Source organism: Tauraco erythrolophus, chromosome 21 (genome assembly GCF_009769465.1).
Source record: "Tauraco erythrolophus isolate bTauEry1 chromosome 21, bTauEry1.pri, whole genome shotgun sequence".
NCBI lineage: Eukaryota > Metazoa > Chordata > Aves > Musophagiformes > Musophagidae > Tauraco > Tauraco erythrolophus.
In genome coordinates, this window is record NC_141485.1 from 1,651,076 (window position 1) to 1,675,643 (window position 24,568).

Genomic DNA, 24,568 nt, shown 5'->3' on the forward strand with positions numbered 1-24,568 from the left:
TTATTTTAGGAACCCAAAGCTCCCTGAGTATCCTGGGGTGCTTCCAGCCCGGTGCATCCTGCCCTCGCCCTTGGCATCCCGGACTTCGGCCGAGCCCTTGTGGCGCCGGAAGCGCTTCGTGCGTGCTGACGGGACACCACACAGCCCCTGCAGCCCCCGAGCCCTGGAAGCAGCCCCGAAGCAGCAGGGACCAGGGAGGGGGTGAAGCACGCGGGTCCCCAGCGATCCCCGCCGCGGCTGCGGGGCTGACGGCAGCGGCGCTCAACAGGTGCACCGGCTGCGCCGCTGGCGAGGAAAGAAATCCTGGCATCCGTTTCAAAGGAATGTGGGCTCCGGGTGGGTTTGAAAAGGAGCCTGTCGGGAGCCAGCGCCTGCAACGTGGGCTTTTGTTAGCAAACCCCGCCGAGAGGCAGGGAAAACAGCTGCGTGCGGGTTCGGTGGCTGCGGCTCCCGCGTCCGCCACCTTCACAGCGCCCATCTCGCAGCGCCCGTGCTGGCTCGCGGAACAGGAGCATCCACAGCCCCCTCCCACCGGCGGCGGCGAACAGATTATGCCGAGAGAGGAGAAGAAAACGTGCTGGCGGGAGCGATTTCTGACTCGACGCTCGTTGCTCATTACTCACACAGGGAAGGAATTTGTTTACGGAATTATTTTTAGCTGATGGCATCTCCGCAAGCTGCGACGATGTGAGCGCTGCCGGCCGGCCCCCACTCCGCGCTCCCCGGTGAAGCGAGCCCCCGGGGCGGACGCAAGGAAGGGCGCTCCGCTCCTGCTGCCAGCCCAGCTCCAGCCCCGCACCAAACCCGGCAGCACTCGTGAGCCCTTGTGCAAACTCTCAACGCCAAAACCAGCAAACCGCCCGGCTCAGGCTTTGCATCTTACCTACAGCGAGGGGCACCCCCGGAGCCCCCCAGCACCCTGCCCGGCAGCCAGGACCACCGCCGGCACACTGCACCCGGCGGGACACGTCCTGCTTCGGCAGAGAGGGTTAAACCAATGTGAAATCCAGCCCTTGGTGCTGCCCGACCGTCCTGGTCCTGCGCCGCGGCGGCACCGCGGCCGGCCGGGAGGTGAGCCACGCCGCGGCCCACAAAGCGTCCGGACTTCAAGGCAGTTTTAGCAATGCCGAAGGCAAAGGTTTAATTCCAAGTGAAACGCCTAGGAAAAGAAGGCCTTTCCTTTTATAAACAATTTATATTATTTGACTATTACCTGATCTGCATCTCTGCTCGTTACTCCTAGCAATAGTAGACAATGGCTGTTGGGTTCTCTTTCTCCTGGGTTTTGTTTTCCCTCCTGTGTGCGCAGAGTGAAGTCCCACCAGATCGCTACAGATACGTTCGGGAACGCTCCGGCCGAGCGGATCCCACGTGTGGACGCATCCTCGTCGGTACAACGGATCCTCATGCCTCCTGCGACGCCGCTCGGACCGAGCGCGCAGGCGGGACGCTGCTCCTCCCTCGGCTGCGCTCCTGCTGGCTCCTCCGCAGCAGCTCACGTCAGCTGCTGCCTTTTTTTTCCTTTTTTTTTTTTCCTTTTTGGCTGATGTGCTAGATGGCAGAAGTTGTTGTCAAACCGCCGGTAAGAAAACATCGTGCCTCACTTCAATACTTGTACTTCAGAGGAGTACAGCGGCAGAGGGGGAACAGCCAAAAAACTGGGTTATTTGTTGGGTGTTTTTTTTCCTTTTTCAGCCATCTTCTTACGAAGCCTTGTGCACGTCCTGTGCCAGCAACAAACCCCAGCGCTGGGATCTGGAGGGGAGGAGAAGGGAGGGAAGGAGAACGGCGCACACTTAGCCCCAGCCGCACCGTGGCCGTTGCCAGCACCGGCCTGTCGTGGCACCCGGGGCTGTCACCAGCCATGGCACCTGCCACCGCCGACAGGGCTTGTCCCTACCCCGACATGCTCTGGACCCAATCCAGAGCACCCAGCCGCCTCCTCCAGCTGGGACAGACGGATGGACGGGGCTGTTCGCACGCTCACCGCGAAGCGTACGTCCCCAGGTGCCTCTCACCGTTTACTGCCCTTCCTTCGGCGTCTCCTCCTCCTCCCGGAGCTGCTGCTTCCGTGCTTGGAAGTCTTCATCTGAAAGGCAGAGGAAGGCAGGGGCTGTCAGGGGCTGCAGCCACGTCCACACCAGGACACCGGCCACCACGCCGTGGTCGCAGCCCCAGCAGGGAGGACACCTGGCCCCTGCCCTGGGGCAGGGATTTCTTCGCCCAGACAGACAATCCCCAGGGACTGGGACATGGGGACTCTGCCAGAACATGCCTGAGAATGCTGGAAGGAGGTTTTGGCCCATGGGGGCATTTCTACCACGCGGCTACACCTGAGCCAGTCCTGGCACGGATGGCGCTGGCACAAAACCCACTGCTGAGCCCCACCTCTGTGCAAATCTGGCTGATGACAGGTTTGCCAGGACTGTGCCCCAACCCCGGGCTACACATCCTGCAGGGCGGCACAGCCCAGCTGCCAGCCACGAGGCTTCCCAAAAGTGGAGATCCCGTCTCTGGTCATCCCAGCAAGCACACGCTCATAGGAGAGCCACGTGGGACAGCACACACGGCACGGCACGGCACGGCACGGTGTTTCTTACCGCACGAATGTCCTTCGACGTCGTCGAGAAGATTTGCCGTGGAAGCCGCCGTCCCCAGCCTGTGCTCTCCGCTAAGGAAAACCAGTCGTGGGGCCAGGCTGTGGCCATGGCACCACAATTGCCCTTCTCAGCCCCGCAAGAGGCCTCGGGGAGCCCCCGGGAGCACCTGAGCAAGGCCGCCCCAACAGCCCCGCACCCCCCTGCAGCTCCCCAGCCCCTTTTAGGATACACCTGGTGCTTCAACAAGTGTTTTCTTTTTGATTTCCTCATCTTTGTCTTCTCAGAGAAGGCTCTGGCGAGTTCAAACAGCTTCTTGCGTGTTGCTGGAAGGAAGCAGCTGGGTGAGGGTCTCACCCAAACCCCTTCCCAAAGCAGTGGTGATGTGAGAGACACCCGCTCCCTGATGCCCCACGGTTTGAGTTGGAAGGTAGAACGGTTTGGGTTGGAAGGGACCTTCAAGACCATCTAGTTCCAACCCCGCTGCCATGGGCAGGGACACCCTCCACCACACCAGGTTGCTCAAAGCCCCATCCAACCTGGCCTTCGACCTTTTTACCCTTCGACTGGGGTTTTCCTGACCTTCCCTACCCACGACTGACCCACATCTCCGGGGTCTCAGCTGGCTGCAGCCCCACTCAAGCAGCCCAAAGCCCTCAGTCTATTTTGCGACGGGAGAAGCCAGCTGTGACTTGCTAAGAGGAAAGGACTGGAAAAGGAGGAGTTACGGCAAACCCTCTGCTTTTCTAGGATTCCACAAACCCTGCCCAGAAACCCCTCTGTTCCCCACCACCACCTGCATCCCTGACTCACACCACGACCCACACGTGCACTGGGGACAGACGGACAGTGCAGACCCACATGTCCCATCTCCCACGCACTGTGCTGGCACCGGCGCCCAGCCCCAGTGTGCGGCACAGGAGATCCCGGAGGGCCAGGAGAGCACCGCGGGGCTGGGACGCACCAGCCCAGGGCTGTAAAATGCAGATGGAAACTCAACCCTGAAGCACTGCTGCCAGGGCTGAGCACACCGTGCCACCGCAGCGTGCAATGGCTTGCGCCCTGCCCACCAACGTGCCAGCCCTCATGTCACTCGCAGGGTGACGGGGACGCCTGTGCCCAGCTGCCAACAGAGGTGACAAGAAAGCTCCACGCACACGTGGTAGTGGACACGCTGCAGGGCTTGGGCGAGCGCTGGGCAACGCCGCCAGCTCTTCCCCAGCCCACCCTGCGCCCACCGCCCCTCCAGCCCACAGCTGCCCCCGCTGCCATCGCGGAGCCCGCAGACCGACTCACATTTTCCCATGTGTTTCAATTTGTCTCTGAATAAGGCATCGTCAGACACGGCACCGCCGGCCTCGCTGGTTACAGAGGGGGCTTCATCACCTGGAAGGCAAACATCTGGTCACCGGGAGCACGTGCGTGGCGAGGGGAGGCTCCAGACAAATCACTTCCATGACCCAATTCCAGCGCTGGCCCTGCCAGGAGCAGAGTTGAGCAAGAGCAGGGAGGACAAGGGCACTGACGTGGTGGGGCTGGCTCCGGATGAGGACCCTCTGCAGATGTAACCCCCGAGATGGTGGGCACAGAGACGCTGGCACGCAGCACCCACGCCCTCAGCCCTGCGGGGCTGCTCACCGGCAGCCGCCCGCGAGCGCATGTGGGGCGAGCGGCAGCTCAGTCCCACCACCAGCACCGCTGGAGGGTGGGGGTCTCCCTCTGTGCTGCTCTGGGACAGCACCCCCAAATCCTCCCCCTGGATATTCGATTGTGCCCACGCTCAGTGCTCGGGATGGCAGGGCCACTGGATCAGGAGTTCAGGCATCCCAGTGATTCGGCCAGGTGGACCAGCGACCCCAACGGCCGTGTCCTTGTGCCCCCTTCCCTCAGCCCACGCCTCTTCCCCAGGTCCGGGTGCCCTTGGAGCGCCGCGTGCCCAGCCGGAGCTCCGGCACGCCGCCCGGCCACCGCGTCTCGCCCGCCCCCGCGCTGGGACACGGGCAGGCATCAGCTCTAATTCTGAAGCCGGGCAGCTGCTCCGCTCCCCGAGGTTAATCAGGATTACCCGGGAAGAGTCATTACGCATCCCAGGGACAATCCTCCCCTCCGGCCGAGACAAGGGAGGCCTTTGTCTCCCCTGGGAACTGGATCCCAGCTCCCACCCGCAGGGATGGACGCAGGCAGGACGCGGCAGCACCTCCACGCAGAGATGGCAGCAGCACCCATCCCCATCACCCATCACCTCTTCTCCCGTGCCAGGGGGCAGCAGGGAAGGATCAGCCAGCTTCCTCCCTCTGCAGCCACCTGGGAGGCAGCGGCAGAGGGCTGGGAAGGGTGAGGAGAGGTGATGCTCACCTGCATCTCCAAAGTTACCTGATAATACAGAGGAGAAACCAAAGTCGTTGCTGGCAGCAACACTGGTCGACTTGGATTTTTTGGACTCGTATTTCAATCGATCTGAAAAATAAAAAGCCCCGTGCCCCGCTCGAACAGACCCCCGAGGCAGCACACCCGGCTCCGCTCCCCCCTGCTCTCACAGCCCCCATGGCTGCGGAGCGACGGGCTGATGGCGCGGGAGGGAGCTCAGGCATCCCACCACAGCCCGGCCGCCGCGGAACGGCCTGACCCAGCCCAGCGGGGAGCCTCTGCGCAGCCCACGGTAACGTGGAGGCGCCTCCTGCCACGGTACGTCCTGCAGTGGGACAAGACGTGCCGCGCTCCGGGCAGGAAGGAACTACCAAAAAGCCATAAAAGCTCCCTGGAGTGTCCCACTCCCCGAGGATGCGCTTCTGGTCTCTGCCGTGCTCCACGGACAGCAGACGTCTCCCCAGTGCCACTGGGGCACGAGGCTGCTGTCCTCTGCACCCGGCTGGGCTCGGCACGCTTGGCATGGCAGGAGAGGGCCATGGCTTTCGCCCAGCGCCTTCACTGCCCCGGCGCCAGAATCCCACAAGTGGTTCGGTGGGAGCCGGTGGCAGCGCTCCTCTCGCCACCGCAGAGGAACCACGAGTGTGCCACGAGTGTGCCACAAGCGTGCCGGTGGTTTTCCAGCTGAGCCCGGCAGTGAGGGCGCTGCCAGGACCCTCTGGGGGAGACCCAGCCGGGGAGCTCCGGGCCGGTGGCAGCGCGAGGGAGGGGAAGGGCGGCTCTTTGCTCAGCAGCAGCGAAACCACCAACACCTCTGAGGCCTCCCCGTGGCACCGGGCGAACAGCCAGCTGCCGGCTCGCCGGGAAGGAGCGTGGTGGGGGGGAAAGGAGCAGTTGTGGCAAAACTGCTCTCCGGTTCAGGCCCTGCCAGCACCTGGGGAGGGCACAGAGCCGGGAGGGCGCACTGGCCAGGCTGGGCTCGGAGGACGTTTCCGAGGCTCCTTGCTATGGATTTGGCTGGGCTTTGCCAGAGGCGGCAGCAGGAAGAGAGCCTCGTGGCAGATGGCTCAGCACCAGGAGCCAGGAATCTGGGGAGCAGCCCATGGCCCAATGTCAGCAGGTCAGACCATCCACCACCAGCCTGGCCGCATCCTGCACTGGCTCTGCTTTGGCACAAGCCATGATGCTATGGGCAGGGCAACGGTGCCGGTGGGCAGCACCACAGTGGGAGGCATGCACCCGAAAAAGCAGAGGCAAATGTTTCTGAGGGCCCTTCTCACCTCTCTCCAGGGCAAGGAGGAAATCCCGGTTCCTCTGGAGCTCCTTCATGAACTCTTCGTTCTGCAAGAAGAGCGCGATCCGCTCGTCCTCCAGGTACTGCTTCCAGCGCCGCTCCTGCTCCAGGGAGCCCTGGCCCCGTGGGATGAGCCCCCGCGGTGCGGGCTGCCGGCAGCCATGGGAGCCCTGGGCAGAGGCAAACACAGGCACTGGTTGGTCGGTGGCCTTGGCACGTGCGGAGGCTCCGTGCTGCACCTCCAGCCCCACCGCCATCCACTGCAGCTCCTCCACGGGGTCCCTGCACCCAGCGCCCAACAGCTGCTGCCAAAGGGGGACAGGGCACCGCTGCCTCTGCCCGACGGGAAGGGGGACGGGAGGGAGGCAGGAGGGGATGACATCCCATGTGGGAACGAGGACCAGCAAGGTCTGGGGTCAGCGTGGCACGGGGAGGAACTGGTGCCTCCGGAAGAGCTCCGTGGCAGAGCACAGACTTGCAAAGATTTTTAACTTTAAAAGGTGGGGTTGAGCCAAGACAGAACGTGGTGCGGAGGCGGGCGAGAAGGGTCTCAGCCAGCGTCGCTGCTCGTATTTCCCCCTCTCGAAAAAGCAGAGGCTGCAATTTCCCGCTGACAAACGTCCCTGCACAAGGCTCCTCGCGCTCTCCCCAGCTCCCGGCGCGGTTGTGCCCGGGGAGCAGCAGAGCTGAGCTGTACGGCGCAGCCTCATCCTCGCCTGCAATGTTTGTCTGATTTGTAGCTGCTCTCAGAGACTCATAAAAAGAAAAAGCACACAATTACCGGGGAAAGAAAAGGGCAGCTGCTCCTCTCTTCCCCCTGAGCCCGAATGAATTCGCACGTTCCTATTCCCAGAAAGGCAATATAACCCGCGAAGCTCAGCTTCCAGGGCAGTCATTTATGAAAACACAGCAGGCTGCCTTTGGAGCCGAAAACGGAGCGAGGAGCCGATGCACAGGGAAGGCAGGGTGCCTGCAGCACCCCCAGCCCCTCGCCGTGCAGCAAAGGGGTCAAGGGATGCCCCAGGGATGCGGTGTGCCCGGAGCTGTGCCAGGCACCCAGCGTGGTCTGTGCTGGGGCTGCTCGTTCCCCACGGGGCACTGCCCGCCGCCTGCCCCACGCGGGCAGAAAGGCACCAAAGGCACCTGCAGCCCCAAGCCTTGGGACTCCAAAACCACCATGATGCACACGTGGGCTCTTGACTTTCCAGGGGCAAATCCTCTGCTTTGCACTCGATTTTCCCCCCAAGCTCCGCCGCACTCCCCAGGAGCGTGTGCTGGTCCTGCTGCCCTCTTACCAGGGTAGCAGGTAAGATTTTCAAATAATTTAAAACACAAGTGGCATTTCTGGCACTAACCACTGGGCTAATGGCAGGAAAAACATCAAAGCCTCACTGGAAGATTCCCTTTTTGCACCTTGCCCACTTCAGTCTCGCCTTGAACAACGAGACTTTGGGTTTAGTCCGTGCCCGGTACCCAGGTGCTCTCCGAGCGCTGGCGCTGCAGGCTCAGGGTGGCCAAGGGCCGGGTTTGGTACTCCACAGCACGGCACGGAGCCAAGGCACGGCTGGAAGGGGCGGCACAGCTCACCTGCATGCCGGCAGCCTGCTGGGGCAGGATGCGGAGGAAATCCTCGGGGAGGTTGCCCAGGAGTGGTGGGTTCCAGTTCCTGTAGCGCCCAGGCGCCGGGGCGCTGCCGGGCCCTGGCACGTCCGTCCTGCGGGGCAAGCACAGACAGTGCCTTTGGTGAGGGAGAAACTCGCCGACGGCGCTCGCCGTCTCGCCAGCCCCGAGCCGACGGCTGAGGCGGTGCGGTGGGTCTGAGCCCGCATCCACGGCGCTGGACACCCCCGGGGGCTCAGCGACCCGGCGGCAGCGACTCGAACCAACCCGGGGTGCCGAGAGCCAGGACGCGTGGGGTGCCAGCCGCCCAGCGCCTAGTGCTTCGAGCGGAGGCGAGCGCTCCCCACCACCAGGAGCTGATTTCTGCCATTCCACATGCTGCCGGGGCAGCTTTCCGAGCCCTTCAGCTGTTCACTTTTTAGGGCCTCGCAGGGATTTTTTAGCCAGCTGTGAGCTTCACTCATCTCCCACCGATCTGACGCCAGATGCCCCTTGCAGGCGCCAGCTAAGGCGCAGCACAACCCCCAGGGCACCGGCGCAGGGCAGATGCTTTACCAGCCACCATGAGCAGAAGTGGCGGTGCAGCTGCGGCACGGGGCTGGGGGCTCACCTGGGCGGTGGGGTGGGCGGCGCGCGGGGGTAGCGGCTGCCAAACGCCTGGCTCTCGTAGGCAGGGGGGGAATAGACGGGAGGGGGCTCCTCGTCCGAGCTGTCCGGCTCCAGGGTCCGCTCCAAGATCTGCAGAGCGAGAGAACGGGACGAGGGTGAGCCGGGGAAACGCTCCCCGCCGGGCCGAGCCCCCATGCACGGCACCAAAGAGGGGATGAGATGGGCTGCAGAGAGGACGGGAGCTTTAAACTGAAAGAGGGGAGATTTTGATTAGAGACAAGGAAGAAATTCTTTCCTCCGAGGGTGGTGAGGCACTGGCACAGGTTGCCCAGAGAAGTTGTGACTGTCCCATCCCTGGAAGTGTTCAAGGCCAGGTTGGATGAGGCTTTGGGCAACCTGGTGTAGTGGAGGACGAGATGGAGCTGCCCGCTCGTGACAAGCCAGCGTGGTGGCCGGGAGTCCAGGCAGGGGACCCCCACCCATAGCCACGCGCCAGGACCACCACTGGGGGGCTACCTCGGGGGGGATGCTGTCCTCTGAGTCCGAGCTGTCATCGCAGCCACTGCTGTCCAGGTTCATCTGCAGGAGCTGGTCGATGGTGGCGTCCACGGCGCCGTTGTTGGCCCTCAAGACGCACTCGATGATGTCGTAGTCCATGTTGGGGAACATGGTCTTGAAGTCCTCCATGGCCTGGTTGAACTCCAGCCGGCGGACCTGCCTGGCGGGGCGGCTGTTGTTGAGCTCCTGGGCGGAGGAGCCGCCGCGCGAGCTGCCATTGCTGCTGCTCCGACGGAAGAGGCTCGTCATGGTGGCACGGCTGGCGCAAGGGCACGACGGCTGCGGTCCCAGCTGTGGCAAGGCGGGTGCCCGCCGCCGCTCGTCATGGGGCGCTGCCCCGGCAGCCGGCGGGGAGCATGGGCAGGTGGCGGGGGTCCCGCTCCCCGTGGCCGGCGGCACCGCGCGTCAGCCCCCGGCGCGCTGCAGCATCCTCCCACCTGCGGAGGGGAGAGGGGAGAAAGTCACGGTGGGACAGAGCACCCAGGGGCACCGTGAGATCCCCGTCTCAACTGGGGAAATTCCATTCAATTCGGCCCATCCGCCCACGTCCTTGCGGGACCGTCCCATCCCTGGCAGCGGGGCTGGCACACCGGAGCTCGGGTGCGCCGTGCCAGGTGCTGTACAAACAAAACGCAAGGTAAGAAAAATGGCATCACTTCCAGCGCTGAGGGCTCCCCAGATTTAACATTTCCAGGTCTGACATGTATTTATAAACACAGCAAACTCTCTTTTTAAAATAAAAACCGGAGTCAGCTCAGAGAGTTTCAGAGCAGGGGGCTAAAATACTCTGCAGCACGGCAAATCGACCCTTGGGAAAAGCCACCAAATCCAAGATTAACATTCACTTTAAAACCATAAACAGATTATACAGCTCCTGCTTCTCATTTGGAAATGCAGGGCCAAATTCAGTTCTGGATTAACTCCGCTGTTGAAACAGAATTACCCCAGGAACACTTGTGATCCATAATATCATTTTCAAAGGCTTTTTCCTAAGCGGCAGGCAGAGAGTTCAAGATAACTGCCCCTAAAATGGTATTTCATTCGGAAGAACACGCCAAGCACATTTCTCAGCGAAACGGGGCATAATCAGATTCAAAGCCATTAAGCGGAGCAGTCGCCTCTGAAGGTCACCCGGGCTCCGAGCAGCTCCAAGGGGCTTCCAGAGGCTGCCAAGAGCAAAAGCACCTGCAAAACTTGGGAAACTCAGCACCAACTCTGGGAAAAGGTTTCCTTTGGCGATGCTGGTCGACCCTTGTTTCATCCCGGGAGCAGCCCTGCTCCGGCTCAGCACCCCGAGGAATTGCCGACACCTCCAGAGGACAGGGGAACGATTCCTGCTCCGCGGGCACGCTTCGCTCTCCCTTCCTGGCTTTTTTGTAATCCTGGCAGCTGGAGACCCCAGGCACATGCCAACAGCCTCATGCGGATCCCACCCCACAAGGATTCCCCGGACCTGGGAAAACGCAGCCGGAGGTTCGCTGCCGGGCTCCAGGGTCCCGTTCCAAAGAGCACTGGGAACCTTCAGCTCACTCACAAAAAGCATTTAAGAGACCACCCAGCCAAGAACTGGTTCCATCGCCGCGGCCGCTCTCATCCCGTCCCCAGGATCACCTCCTGCTCGCCAGGAGCCAGGCACGGAGCAGCGCTGGGCGAGCGGAGCAGGAACAATTCCGACAGCCCTGCCCAGCTCTATTCACCCAGGACAAATAAATCTGCTGGAGTCAATTAATAAAATGCTGCTTCTCGGTTCCTCCTCTGCTGTCATGACTCATTCCCAGCAAAAAGCCGGAGTTGTTCGCACCTCTGGTATTATACTTTAATTGCAATATTGCATGGCTGGTTTAGTCACATATTAAACTGAGTTATAACACATTCACAGGGTACACACACTCCTTGAAAGATGCGGCTTCTCCAAGAGGATGGGGAAAGCCTGGACATCGAGGGGAAAACAGCTCATATAGGATACACTGCAAATACACCCATGATCCGGATACGAAGACGAGAACTTTTGCAGAGAACCATCAGCTCGGAAACGCCACGCTAGCTCAGAAACCTCAGAGAGTAAAATCAGCCCCCAAAATCAGGGAATGTGCTTGGAAATGCCAGGTCCATTTAAAAATCCCAAGATCTAGAAAGCAACAAGAAGCGCCGGTGGTCAGGGGCTTTTGTCTCCCAGCATTGGACCTTTGAGTTGTGTATTTAAGGTCTTCCCTGCCACCATGAGGGCCACCACTGTGCCAGGCGCTGGCAATACCCACACAAGCCCCTTCCCCACTGGGGAGGGACACTTCTGGTCCGGGGATGGTGTCACCGCGACACGAGAGTCTGGGACAACTCATGGAAATGGAGTTGCTGGAGAGCGCGACTGTGCACGGCGACGCGCCGAGTAACTGAATGCTTCTGGTCGGAAAATGGACTAAATTAGGGATGGAGACAAGATATTTACACGCCACAAAGGCTCTGCTGCACATCTGGCTTCAAACAACGCCGAGGGACCGTGCTGGGACCTTCCCAGCCCCTGAGATATGCCCGGAGGCCGCAGGACTTGCAGGAGGCTGTGGTGAAGGGCACATAGGGCAAAACCGAGGGGCAGCCGGTGCCCCTGGCGCAGACCAGGGCGGCTCAGGGCAGACACCACTGCGGGCAGAGCTGACGGTGGTGAAACACTGCAAATACAGGTTTTTAAAACCATTTTTTAAAGTCCTGCCACTAACCCAGAGAAATGGAAACGGCTACACTAGTATGAGTTAAAATCCAGGGAAAAGCACGTCACGACATGGGCAGGAGTTAATTTAAAAGATAAACCAGGAGCTGCATTTGCAGGATCCTCCCCAATTCCTGCTTGTCCCCACCAGCACCTCGAGGCGAGTGGTGGGGAGGGCAGCAGGATCCCCAGCCAGAGCGCCGGGAAGGGGCTCTGCACAATTCCAGCCCTTATTTCTGTGATGTCAGTGAGGGGCTGGGAAGACGCCAGGAAAAGCAAAATCCTTTGGATTTCCCAAAAAGGCAAGAAGAAAGCGGGTGTCCAGCTGCCAGCCCAGGCACGGGGGCGGGCTCGCTCGGGGCGCAGTGGGGCGCGGGCTGGGCTGCCCTTTGCCGCGTGCCCGCTGTCTGCAGAATTAGGCTGCGACGACTCGTTTAGCTGTTGCCTGATCAACTTTCTTCCTGCCTTAAAGCAGGCCTTCCCAGCAAAAATGTCCCTGAACGCCGGTACAGCTCCATCCAAACCCGGGCACAGGCATAATCCTTCGCCCTTCTGTTGCGCCCATCACAGGAGGAGCTTAAAAGCTTTGCAAGCTCTGGGTGCGCGTGTCCCCATCCCGCGGGTCGCCGGGAGCAGCGAGGTGGCCGCAGGGACCCTGGTGGGGCCAGCACTGTGCCCTGCGCCCCCCACCAGCCCCAGCAGCAAGGGGTAAACTTCCCGACTCACCAGGGTCAGCAGCCGCAGGGCACGGGCAGTGCCCAGTCCCAGCTAACCCTGGGGACACAGTGGCAGCTCCCAGCTGAGCCACCTCCGCACCCAGCAGCCATGGCTGTCCCGGCGATGACCTGTGCTGCGGAGAAAATTGCCAGGTGGTGTCCCAAGGCCAGGCTGGGGGCCAGGTGCAGAGCCAGCGCCGGCCCTTCTGCCGTGCCGCCGTACCAGCAAACCTGCCGGAAAGGCTCCCGCATTGCCACCTCCACAGCAGCTTCCACCCAGGCAGCTCTGGTTTTGCCATCGCCGCCCAGCCAGGATGGCACAGGATGCTCTGCCACACGTGTCTGTGGTTGCTTTCTCGCTGCACGCTGCGCTCAGGCACTGGCAGACTGTGGGGTCCGGCTCCTGCCATTAGCTCACCACTTAAAAAACCAAAAAATGAGACCCCGCAGAGGAGGCTCACCCCTGCCAGCCCATGGGTGCACTCTGCCCCTTCTCCCACCTGAGCCACTAACAACTTGCACAATTCAGATCCACCCTGGACTGAGCCAGAGCCAAGAACGAGACCTCGGCAGCCACAGAGAAACCCTTAATTACGCTCATCGGGGGCAGCACCCTGCCCTGCCCACGCTGGTGTCTGGGCACGGGGCACTCAACACCTCGCAGGAACAGACCTCTCACATCAGGGCGCACCGTGGCGCCGGGATGGTCCAAGATGCTGCTCCAGCATGGAGGAGGCTGCCCGCAGCTCGGCCGTCAGCCATCCAGGACCGGCATGGATGAGCAGCTGGATAATCCCGGGGGTCGGTGGAACCAGTAACGTCATGCTGGAAATAAGAGTGGCTCAGCTCTGCGAGGAACGCGGCCCGGCCGGAGGAGTGAACAGCTGTAAAAGCACCGGGACTGATCGCTCACGGCCCTGGGAAGAGCCCTGGCACCAAGCGCTGAACGCAAATATTCCGTTCCCGGCGTCTGCTGCAGCTCAGACAACAGATGGGATTGCTCAAACCCCGCTGAACCAGCCCAGCCCTTCTCCCTGCTATTGCCACGCTGCTGGAGCCAAGGGCTGCCGGCACCCCGGCTTCTGGAGGGAAGATTCTCGGAGGAAGCCTCAAAACTAGGGACATGAAACCAGAAATAACGGCCTCGGCCAGGGCAGATTTGCTGAGCTGTGCCTGCAGCCAGGCTCCTGCAAAGGGATGGCTCCATACGGGAATGAGAAGTCCGGGACCGTGGCTGCTGGGTGGCTGCAGGTGTGACTGTCACAGGATTGAAATCGGGATGAAAAGTAAATGATCAGGAACAAAAGTTCCCGTAGTGCCCAGGATGGGCCTTACCAGTCTCTCCAAAATCCCCTCCATCCCTTTCTGTCGGCCTCAGGGGACGTGCACCCCCCCGCGCCCGCAGCCTGGGAAAACTGCTGGCCAGCAAATCCTTTTTCACGGAAGCAAATAAGCACCTGAGGATTCCCTTTAATACTGGTTCTACCGCGTATTAAAATGGCCGGGTTTAAGCCGTTTCCAAAGTGAAAAGCAATCAGGGAGGAGAGCAGGAGCAAGCCCTGTTGGAGAACCTGCGCGGCACGTACCTCTCTGCAGAAGGAAACTCCCTCTGGGCTCCACCGGCAGTGTACAAAGCCAGAGGAGCAGCCAGAGGGGATCAGGGAGAGCCACGGCGTGATCCCGGCCCCGCCACCGGCAGCAATATCGCTCGGGCACTCTGACCTGACGGTGCTCCCGGAGAGCCCACGGACCTGCGCTCCGGAATGCACAATAACCACATTTAGGAGAAGAAGAGGCAGCTGCTGCTGCCTCGGGGCACCTGCTGCCCGCCTGGCTGCAGCCGGCCATGCCATCCTCCCGGACAGATTTATGAGGGCCCTTTGCAAGCCGACCAGATGTCGGCCCCCCACAGCACCCACCCAGCTCATAAACCATCGACACCCAGCTAAAACGTGGGGTGCTGCACTCAGCTGGGACAGGAGAGGCAGGAAGGGCTCTACCACGGACCCCTCGCACCCCCGGAGCGGTACCCAAAGCACCCACCTTCCTCCCACCAGTGCCAGCGTGCAGCGGGATCCGCAGGGCTGCTGCCCAGCCCCCGGGGTCCCGGCACCACCGGCCACGCCAGGATGCCCCCAGCCCTCTCTGCCAAGGGAGGGCAGAGCCCCCCGCACGGCATTGTGCCGCGCTAATCCCCGGCTTTCACACGTTTGCCACGCCAGAATTACAGCCCCCGCCCCAAACGAAGCCCGTATTAACGAGGTAGACCTAGATCTTCATCAAAAAGCTGCCTGCCTTGCGAGGCCGCCCCGCGCCGGTTTCGTTGAGGGTAATTTGATCTTGGTAGGACGACATTCCTAAAATAGTTGAGGGAATTCAAACATGAAATAACGTTTCCAGGAAGGGATTAAAAAAAAAAAAAAATAGGTCAAGCAAGTGTGAGCCATTAAAGTAACCCAGCAGCCCTTTGCACGGTCTGAGCGCATCTCTGGCCAGCCCCACCTCGTACCGACGCGTGATGAATTAAATGCAAGAGATGGCCCGAAGCAGAGAGGCCGAGATAAGATTATTCCATGGGGTGGCTGAGCAGTGACGACCTTTCCTCCTCCGGCGTTCGCTGCCGACATCAACACACACGCGTCCCGGCTGAAAACCCAGCTCCGAGCTTCTCTGAAGCAGCTGCGAGGGGCATCGGGTGCAAGGTCCAGGTGCCAGCGTTGCCTCCGGCCCGTGGGAAAGCCCTGTGCCCATCGCCAAACTCCCTGCCTCAGTTTACCCATGCATCCCAAGCCTGGCAGGAGGGAAGCCCAAGCACCTTCGTGCCTGCCCACGTTCCCCGCCGACGCCGGCCAAAGCCCTGTGTTATATGTCACACAAACCCATCTCCAGCAGCTTGTCCCTTCTTCTCCCTCTGTGCTGCCAGCTCCGCACAAAAGCACCGGGAAGCTGCAGGGAGTCAAAGAAAATAAAAATTCCTGTGGGGACAAAGGTGTGTGGCTCTTCCCGGGGCTGGACCCAGGTCAGGGTGCATGGAGGAGCCACGACCGGGCAACTTTTGGGTTAGATTTGGTCAGCAAGCACCTAACGGGGAGCGGGCGAAAGTGAACCCAGGCTGGGGGCTAATTCCCTGGCTAATCAGCATAACTCATTCACAAATGCTAATTTGCCATTTTAGGTCAAGATCCAAAGAAATTAAAGGACAAGAAGCGAAAAAAATAAAGAAAGAGCCTGAGCAGAGGCAGCCCCTTCCCCTCCACCTCTTGGCATAGCAGGAATGTACTGGGAATAGACTGGAATGGACTGGGATTAGACTGGGTTTACCCTGCCCCAGCCCAGCGGCACAGATCGTCTCTGTGGGATCATCCTGGGCATCCTGCAGGGACGGACAGGAGGCTGCGCAGGCGAAGGCAGCGGCGAGGTGCCTCCCAGCCAACGGCACCTCCGGCCGCTGCTCTCCCGCCGTCAGGGTCTAAGGGCCATCGCTCACCGTCCAAGGGAAGAAAAAAAAAAAACCCATATTGATTCGCCCGAGGCTCCGCGAAGCAGCGAGACCACGCGAGTTTCTATGGAAACAAAATTAGTCAGTAAAACTCTCACCGCCGGCACGGTGAATTATTCACCAGGACATGCCCCTGGCCATCGGGGTCTGGCATAAAGATTGAAAGGTGACCGTGTGGCGGGCTGCCAGTCCCTCAGGGTGCTAAACCACAGCCGAGGAGGAGGATGGCCCTGGGGTTTCCACGCCACGTGTGCGGTGAAACCCCCCAGGGATGGTGGGGGACCTGCATGGGAAGGTCCTGCCCGTCCACCACCGCCTCTGCAGCTTCCAGCATCCCCGGGGAGAGGACGAGGGCGGCACAGGGGGACGACGGGGAGATGCAGCCATGGGGACACTGTGATGCGCAGACGGGGAGGTGAGCAGGTGGATGCCCTGGCAGAGCCTCTCCAGGGAAGCCGAGGGAGCCCTGGGGTCACCCTGCAGGGATTCTGGGTGCAGAGGCAAAGCAGAAGACCAGTCTGCCCTCCCTCACCTCTCTCCTTCCCAGCCCCTTGTGACATGGCACAGTAGCGACGCGTGGCACTCAGCCAGAGAAAAGGCTGCTGCCCGATGCCCATGCCGGCCACCCAGCACCATCGCCCATCCCTTGGCATCCAGGACGAGTCCGTGCCGCCGCCGCGCCGAAGGCAGGAGCTCAGCCCGCTGTGCCGCTCAGCACTGTGCCTGAAGTCGGGATCGCTGCGAGCCAAGAGCAGGGGGAAGAAAGGGACTAATTAAGTTGCAAATGGAGGAGCTTTTTTTTTTTATGAGTCACTAAGCCATATGGCTGATGCAAGCTACCCCGCGAAAGCGCCAAGCCAACAATTCGGGCGCTGCCATATCCTCGTTGTCCTGGGACACCGCGTCACACCGTGATCGCGCCGCTCTTTTGTCCTCCCTCGCGCCGGGTGACATTGCTCAGCAGAGGAGAACCTGCTTGAAACGCTACACCTCGCCAGGGACGGATATTTAATTAACGCCGAGACGCCAGGCTCCTCCTGCAGAAGCGTTTCCAGCCAGTCCCAGGAACAGGCTCCTCCATCCCCAGCACGACGGGGCTCACGGGGGAGAGAGAAGCCCTTGAAAGATGGAGAATTGAGTTTGCTCCATTCCTTCTGCTCCATCACAGCACATCACGGCTTCATACAGATGTTACACGGGATGCTAACCTGGATTTGAAACCAGGCCAGTGCTCAGATAAGCTCCCAGTCTCCTTTCAAGCCCAGCAGCACAGTCTGCTCCGTGCCAGCACGGCCCCGTTTCTCGGCAGCGAGGGAAATCCCGAGCAGCAGCTCTGCCCGCTGCCCCCTTCGCTCGCTGTGCCCGGCCACCACACCGGGCCACGTTCTTCACAAAACCATCTGCCTTCTGTTTTGTTATTTTTACATTTGCATAATTAATTCACATCGAACCCCATCACTGTCCCATCCCAGTTGCTTCGCACTGGCCCGACCACCAGGGAGGTTCAAAGCCACGAGGATTTTATAAGCAACAGTTCAGGCTCCAGGAGCCCAGAAATCCTCCCGAAGGCCATTCCCCATCTCCACCGCTGCCTTACAGCCCCGGGACATGCTCCCACGCGACCCATCTCCATCGGCCGACGCTCCGGCCACCGTTCCCCCTCTGCCCATGCCCAGCCTGGCTCTGCAAAGGTGCAAGGGGCAGCACCCGCAGGGTCCCGGTCCCCCCGTCCCCCCCCTAAATGGCACCTGGAAGTGCATCGGCAAAGAAAAAACCCACCGTGACAACTGACTCCGTAACCGAGGCAAATGTTAAAATCAGCTTTGAGCCCGCACGTCCCCGTAACCCATCTCGCAGAGCGCCACGCTCCGTCCTCCAGCGACGATCCGCCTGTTTCCCCCCCGCTCAAGCTCTGCTTCCCTCGCCAAGGACAGCGGCAAGGCTCCATCGCCGGCGCGCCCGGCTGCGCGCACCTTCCCTGGGGAAGCGAGCGAGGGCAGGGATCGACGAGCTGTCAGGCAGAAGGAAGAAACACCGCTTCCAGGAGTCAGCGCTCATTTCCCAGCCATAAAAGCAGACTGGGGCTGGGGGAAAGCACCGCTGGTGGGGACGCGCATCCCACACCGCTTCAGCCGCCGATAGGAACGGTCCCGGGACAGCAGCTTGGAAAAATAAAAGCTATCAACAAATGCTTGGTTTTAAGCAGCTGGATTGGGTTCAGAACAGCACATAAAGGATCCCCCCTTCCCAACACACGTTATTGCTGTGGACAATGCCCTCCACACGCCAACCTTGGCTCCCTGGCTCCTGGCTACAGCTGCTCCAGCAGATGGGAAAGAAAACGTCATTGCTTCCTGCCAGGGAGGGGAACTGCTCGGATCAGCGTCCCCCCTTAACCTCCCCGCTCTCTCCTCCATCCTCTTCAGCCCCATTACCCCCACTCCACCCACCCGCGCCCCTCCGGGGACCCCAGGAAGGGTCACAGTATCCATTGCTCATAAATGCCACCTAGGCATGAAGACCTGAAGCTTTTGTGCTTCCCGGAGTTATTTGAGGGTGGATTTTATCTCCTTTTCCATCTACTCTTGGTGTGCTTTGGCAAGGAGGGTCCCTACCAGCAAGGCGGCAGCCTGCCTCACCTCTGCCGGGCTCACACATCATAGCTGTGTCGAGACAGAGAGTTCCATCCCAAAACAAACCCCAGAAGATACAGGCAGAACCGCCAGTGATGGGGACACGCCGGAGCCCGGCCAGGCTCAGCCGTGGCAGGAGGGGACAGCTCCTGCGAGGCAGTTACGTGCGGTTTTAAGACACTCGTTTGTTTGTTTGTCGCTGGGCAACCAAGAGGACGGAAAAAAATATCAATGTCATATTGTCACCTATGAGTCACCACTCGGCACGGGCTGGGATGCCCCGCTCCCCCCGCCGCCGAGCACGGGATGGCCGGGGAAGAGCCCGCAGCACCCCAAAAGCGGCTCACCCCGGCTCTTGCTGCCTGCCCAGTCCTGCCCCGATGCCTTCCCCATCCCCTGGGGACACCGGTGGCCCAGGGACAACTTTCGGGGCTCTGGACAGCAGGGCAGGAATTTGCATTTATATTTGCATTTCCTAATTGCGCCTGCGGGTTTCCTGGGGCAGCGGCTGCCTTTGGTTTCCATGGCAGGTTTTGTGCGGACCCGGAGAACCGAGGGAGGCACAAAGGGGCCACAATGGACCTGCCACTCACCCGCATCAAAGGCGGCCGGCAGGGCGGGACGGGGGCACCGCGGATGGGGGCACGGCAGCCTGCCCCCTCCAGCACTGCCAACACCAGGGTGGACACGGTGAGCCCCCCTGGGCAGGGGAAGAGGGTGGCCAGTGGCCAACACTCGCAGGACACTGCTGGTTCTTGCTTCCCATTATTTTCAGCCAGCTGGGGTGGATTTCTTTTCCCTTTCAACTTCCCTATTCCATTTAGGGACCGTCTTGCTGGCGAGGCTCCCTGCCCTGGCTCGCCTCGCACACCACCGCCTCCGCTTGGCTCCTGCGCTGACCCCAGGGAACTGGCAGCCCAGTGAAAACCAGGACTGAGGCCTGGGAAAACCTGGTCCCTGAACCGTTGCTGCGAGCCCAGTGCCACCGAGCAGAGGTGAGGCTCTGGCCAACATCCCTCTGCACCCCAGCCACGGTGATGGAGACACTGCTGGGTCACGGAGATGGCCATGACACAAGAGAGGGACCCATTACCACCTCGCACAGCGGTGAGGGGCTCCGTCTTATTACTTTAACCACTTTTCATATTTTACAGTATACAATTATCATCATCATCATCCACTCATGCTGCCCAAAGCTTCCCAGCTCCGAGCACAAGCACCCTGCGACGCTGGCCGGCGAGCGCACCCAAAGGGTTACAGCAGCAGCCCCCTCACCACAGGTCCCACCCCGGGATTTTACCTCCACGGCACAGACGTGAACAACCCTCCGGCTCCTCTCCCGGCAGTTCCCTTACAAATGCCGCTGTCCGCAGCATCCCCCCTTATCCTCGCCCCCGCACAGGGTGCTTGTGCAGGCAGATAAGCACGGAGCGCTCGCCATCGCGCTCCGAAGCCCTGCTCGCTCCCCGCGTGCTTATCAGCCCGGGGCAGAAGGCGACCACAGCGCCCACGCCACCGCGACGGCAAAGCCCGCTCAGCCGCACTGATCTGGTCAGAGGAAAAGGTGAAGTGTCGGTGCACGGGTTAGATGCTGGTTTGTTAGGGTTTTTTTTGTTTTGAAAGCTCTTTTTTTAATAAAATGCTGACAAAGTCAAGACTTTCCTGGGAACTTCGGGGCTGGGAAGAGAACGGGTGCCTTGAACTTGTCCTTGAAGGAAATGATTTGGCAATCAAAGGCTCCAGCACCGCGGCTGCAGGCACCCAGGGATCGGTGTGTAAGGCTCTGCCGGCATCAGACACATCCTCACCGCGGCGGAGACGGGCACTGCTGGGGTGGTCAGACATCAGGGCACGGACGGCCCCGGGAGCAGGGAGCACAACGACAGGGAGCGACGAGAGAGGCACAGCAAGCTGACGATGGGCTGGGTCTCCTCTGCCACGAGGACTGCAGAAAGCCTTCCTCCAGCCCCACCGCCGGCACCGGCCGATCTCCCCTCACAGAGGTGCTGGCTCCTTTGGGGTCTCACTGCCCCGGTGCCGGGCTCCAGCCAGACACTTTCATTGGAAAACCTTCATGAAAAACGCAAAAAGCTTCACAGCAGAGCAGGTGCTGCTTCAGCTGGTGTCATTAGAGACAAACCAGGAGGAGGAGGAGAAGGGCCACAGCTTCCCCGGCTGCAGGACAGCCCCACCAGCAAAGCCTCAGTCACAGCGTCAGGGGTCAGCCCAGGACGGCGGCGTTCCTGCGCAGATATCCTCACCGCTCCGTCCCCCATGTTTGTTGTCGGTGGTAGCAGCAGGAGGAGGTGTGAGGAGGAGGTGTGACTGCTGCTTTTTAAAAATATAATAAAAAGGAGCCGTTCCAACCCGCCTGACGAGACAGACGGCGCGTGAGAGCGCTGCTTCGAACGGCGACTTCCACAGGTGAGGCCACTCTCACACCCTTCTCCACCTCCGTCTGCCCACAACCCATTGGTGGCAATTTCGGCACCGGCCGGGAACCACGGGCAAGGAGCAGCCTGGCGGGACGGTGCCCTCCATCCTTACGGGGAGACATGGCTGGGCACCAGCCCAGGGGTCCAGGAGGTGACCCCCAACACCGGGGCACTGCGCTGCCACCCACCCTGGCAGAGATGTCGGGGTGTGACGGGCATCGCCCCACGGACCGGGCGCAGGGGATGGGGACGAGGTCCCGCAGTGGGAACCCACCAACACCCAAACGCTGCCCGCGCCCCCCGCGCCGCGGAGGGGTCACGCTCGGGGAGCGGCGATGCCCCGAGGGGGCAGAGGGGGCAGCGGGTGCTGCCGGCAGCCCGGTGCTGCCCCCCGGCCGGGCTCTGCCGTCCCTCCGCCGGCCCCACGCGGGGCGGGGGACGCTTCGCCCTGCGCCCCCCCCCCCTTCACGCCTCCCCGAGGGCTCTCCCCACGCGGGACGGCCTCTGCGGGACCCTCCCGGTACCCGGCGGGAGCGGGGCCCCAGGCACGGCCGAGGGGCTCCGCCGGGACGTGGGGAGCCGGGAGAAGCGGCGGGGCCGGGCCGGTGGGCTGCGGCCGCGGCTCCGGAGGGGGCGGCCGGGCAGCCGCAACAGGCGCGGCCCCGCACCGGGCCGTGCCGCAGCCGCCGGGCCGCTCGGCCCGGGCCCCAGTGGAGGCCGAAGCGGCGGCACCTCCCGCCCCGCCGGCCCCACCGCACCGCGCAGCCCCGGGCTCGGCCGCGCAGCCCCGGGGCCGCCCCCTGCTCCTCGCCGGGGCCCGCGCGGCTCCGGGCCGCGGCCCGCGCAGGCCGGGAGGCACCGCCCGCCCCCCCCGGCCCGGCCCGGCCCGGCGCGGCGCACAAAGAGCCCCGGCCCGGCCCGCCCCCCCCTTACCGGCGGTCGGCGCCGCGCTGCGGGGGCGGCGGCAGGCAGCAGTCACGCCGGGAACCATGGAAAGGAGCCGGGACGGGAGACGTACGTGGCGGGCGGGCGGGGGCGGGGGCGGCCGCCGTGCCCGGCAGCTGGGGGCGGCGCGGCGGGGCCGGGGCCGGGGCCGGGCCGGGGCGGCCCGGGGGGGCGCGGGGAGCGGGGCCTAGCGGCGGCCGGGCCGAAATGCAGCGGGGACAGGGGGGTCGCTTCGGTCCCTCCTCGGGGCCTGGGGGATCCCCTCGCCCGCATCTGGACGTGGCCCCCCCGGGCCGGGCATGCCCCCCCCCCCCCCCCCCCTCATCCCGGGGCGTCCCGTTTCGAGCCGCCCGGACCCCGCAGCCCTGACCCGCCGCCACCCCGGACCTGCCCGGCCCTGGGGGGCTCAGGATCCCCCACGCTTCCCCGTCGGCCCCGACGTGCGGAGCAGCATATCCCCCAGGGGAGCTGCTTGCGGGGGCCGCTTTTGGGTCTGTCTCCTTTCGGAGTTCGGGACTCAGCCCGGTGCACGCGCGGGGTGAGGAAGAGGATGCACCGCTCCTGCCCCAGGGCCGAACGTGAGGGACGGATTATAACAAAGCATCACTTCGACCACCGACAGGACGCAGCCATCTCCGGCATCCAGCGCTACAGCATCTGACAGCTCGCAGCCAGACCCCAGAACGGCTCCGGACGGGAAGTCATCTCCTCTTACAAGTTACAGGAGCCAGTTTACACCGTGCAGACACTTCCCGTTCTGCAGAGACCAGAGTGAGACCGCAACGGCAGCGGGTCGAGGCCTCCGCTTCCCTCGTAGCTCTCCAAACCCTTCCGGACACGCTGCGGGAGGAACACCGCACCTCCGGGCACCGCGGTCGGCCTCCGGCAGCACCCTGCGGCGGCCAGTGAGACCGGCTCAGAAGCAGGTCTGTGGGTGCCAGACCCCGAGCACGCCTTTAGGATGGTCCAAAGCTCTGGCAGGATTTTTCCCCACTCAGTTGTTTCGTCCGTGTCTGGCAGCCAAGCGACCCTTAGCCTGGGCAAAAATCTGTAAGGCTTTGACAAGGAACAAAGACATCAGTAAGAGGGAAAACATTAGAGGCAAACCTTCAGTGTTCCGTGCGTGCAAGCGCCGCAAACATTTGCTTTCCCAAAGTTAAACGCAGATCAGCATCTCTCCTGCGACACAGCGCCTTGCCGTGAGCTTTGCTGGCTGCAATCCCTGTTCCTAATCCAGGCTCGTTTCGGGGGGAACAGGTGATTTTTATCAAATTTCTTTACTGTCCTTTCACATGGGTCTTAGCTGCTAATGATGCTAGGAAGTAAAAAGAAACGGGAATAGAAATACACAACTATGAAGAATTAAAATAGCGAATTTAATTCAGCCGGTTCCAATAATTCCCTGAAAAACAAACCTTGCACAGAAAACACAGAACACAAATGTTTTTGTCTTGACAGCTGGCGGTAACAACTGAGTGAAAAGGTGAATGGAGTGTTTCTGCCTTCTCTGAAAAACAAAAGGTGCCATACGTTCAGAAAATGCCCCTTGTTTTTTGGAGGTAGCTATGGGAAATGCTTTGGAAGGAAAGCAGAGGTCTATACTCCAACTCAAGCAGTAATTGCAGATGCCCACGTTGAAATGTTTTACAACTGTCTGGTTTTCAAAAAGCGTTTACGCTTCCTTAAAGAAAATCCTAAGCCCTACGAGGGCTTTACTTACCGATGTGACGGGAACGCTCTCGCAGCCCGTGCTGGGGGAGCGAGCTGGACAGCCTGGCTCTGTTTCCCTCAGCACTGGAATACTTTTTCCAAACCAGTACCAAAAAAGGTTTGTTTCTAGGTCAAGACCTCAGTACTAAATTTTAACCAGGGGCTGACAGTCAAATCTGAGCACAGCTGTAAAACGGATTCGCAACAGAAGCTGAGGCATTCTTTTTCTAATTGGAAAACAGTCACTGAGCCTTGCGCCTTTAAAGGTGAAAGCTATTTTTGACATAAAAATTAGCACGTAGTTCCTCCGTCATCCTTCAGTTGCTGCTCTGGAAGCTGTGAGCGAGTGATCCAAAGATAAGAAGCATATACACGCTGAATTAAATGAACAGGTAGAAGGGGATCAAGTTTTAAGTTTTATTCTGCCTGACAATTAGGAGAGGAAGAGGTTTATTTTTACACTTAGCTATTTATCCTAAATTGCACCAGTAAGAAGGTCCACTTAAGCGGTGAGACAGACCTCAAAGGCATTTAAAAACTCGAAGTGCTTTTAATAGCTGTCTTTTGAAAATACTGTTAAATCTATTTTTGAGACAGATGAACTTAAGCCACCAGGAAAGCAAGGCAGTTTTCAGAAGGGAAAAACTGTAGTCCTCTTCTCAACAACTCAGCTCCCATCTGGGGACCCTAAGTGGTGAGATAAAAAACTACGAGAGTGCTGGATGCTTTTAAAAACCTGAGCGTTCGTTAAGTCCAAGTTTTCCTTCCTTCTTTCTTTGGTGGGAATCTAACCCGGACAGCCTTGAAAATTAACCTCAGCCAGCTTTCAAAATACGGCTCAGAGTGCCTGTTTCTAAAATAAAAGTGAGCGGAGAGCGAGC

General features: G+C 61.0%; 1 protein-coding gene across 1 annotated transcript; it reads right to left on the bottom strand.

Moving 5' to 3' along the window:
* Positions 1–1,104: 1,104 nt before the first annotated feature.
* On the bottom strand, positions 1,105–9,343 carry CUEDC1 (CUE domain containing 1). The gene is made up of 10 exons (XM_086624551.1): positions 9,004–9,343; positions 8,489–8,616; positions 7,846–7,972; positions 6,245–6,428; positions 4,971–5,054; positions 3,894–3,983; positions 2,830–2,923; positions 2,601–2,659; positions 2,019–2,089; positions 1,105–1,755 (listed from the first exon to the last, which is right to left on the bottom strand). Exons 1-9 carry the CDS (start codon positions 9,292–9,294, stop codon positions 2,022–2,024), a joined length of 1,125 nt encoding a protein of 374 aa, XP_086480677.1. The 5' UTR covers positions 9,295–9,343; the 3' UTR covers positions 1,105–1,755; positions 2,019–2,021.
* Between the last annotated feature and the right edge of the window lie 15,225 nt (positions 9,344–24,568).

Bases quoted from the DNA above. Each gene is read 5' to 3' on its own strand.
- CUEDC1 (XM_086624551.1), bottom strand. From the start codon at position 9,294: ATGACGAGCCTCTTCCGTCGGAGCAGCAGCAATGGCAGCTCGCGCGGC. The intron at 5,055-6,244 runs GTGAGAAGGGCC...TTTATTTTTCAG, and splicing joins CCTCCTTGCCCTGGAGAGAG to ATCGATTGAAATACGAGTCC. The intron at 2,090-2,600 runs GTAAGAAACACC...TCTGCCTTTCAG, and splicing joins CGTCGAAGGACATTCGTGCG to ATGAAGACTTCCAAGCACGG.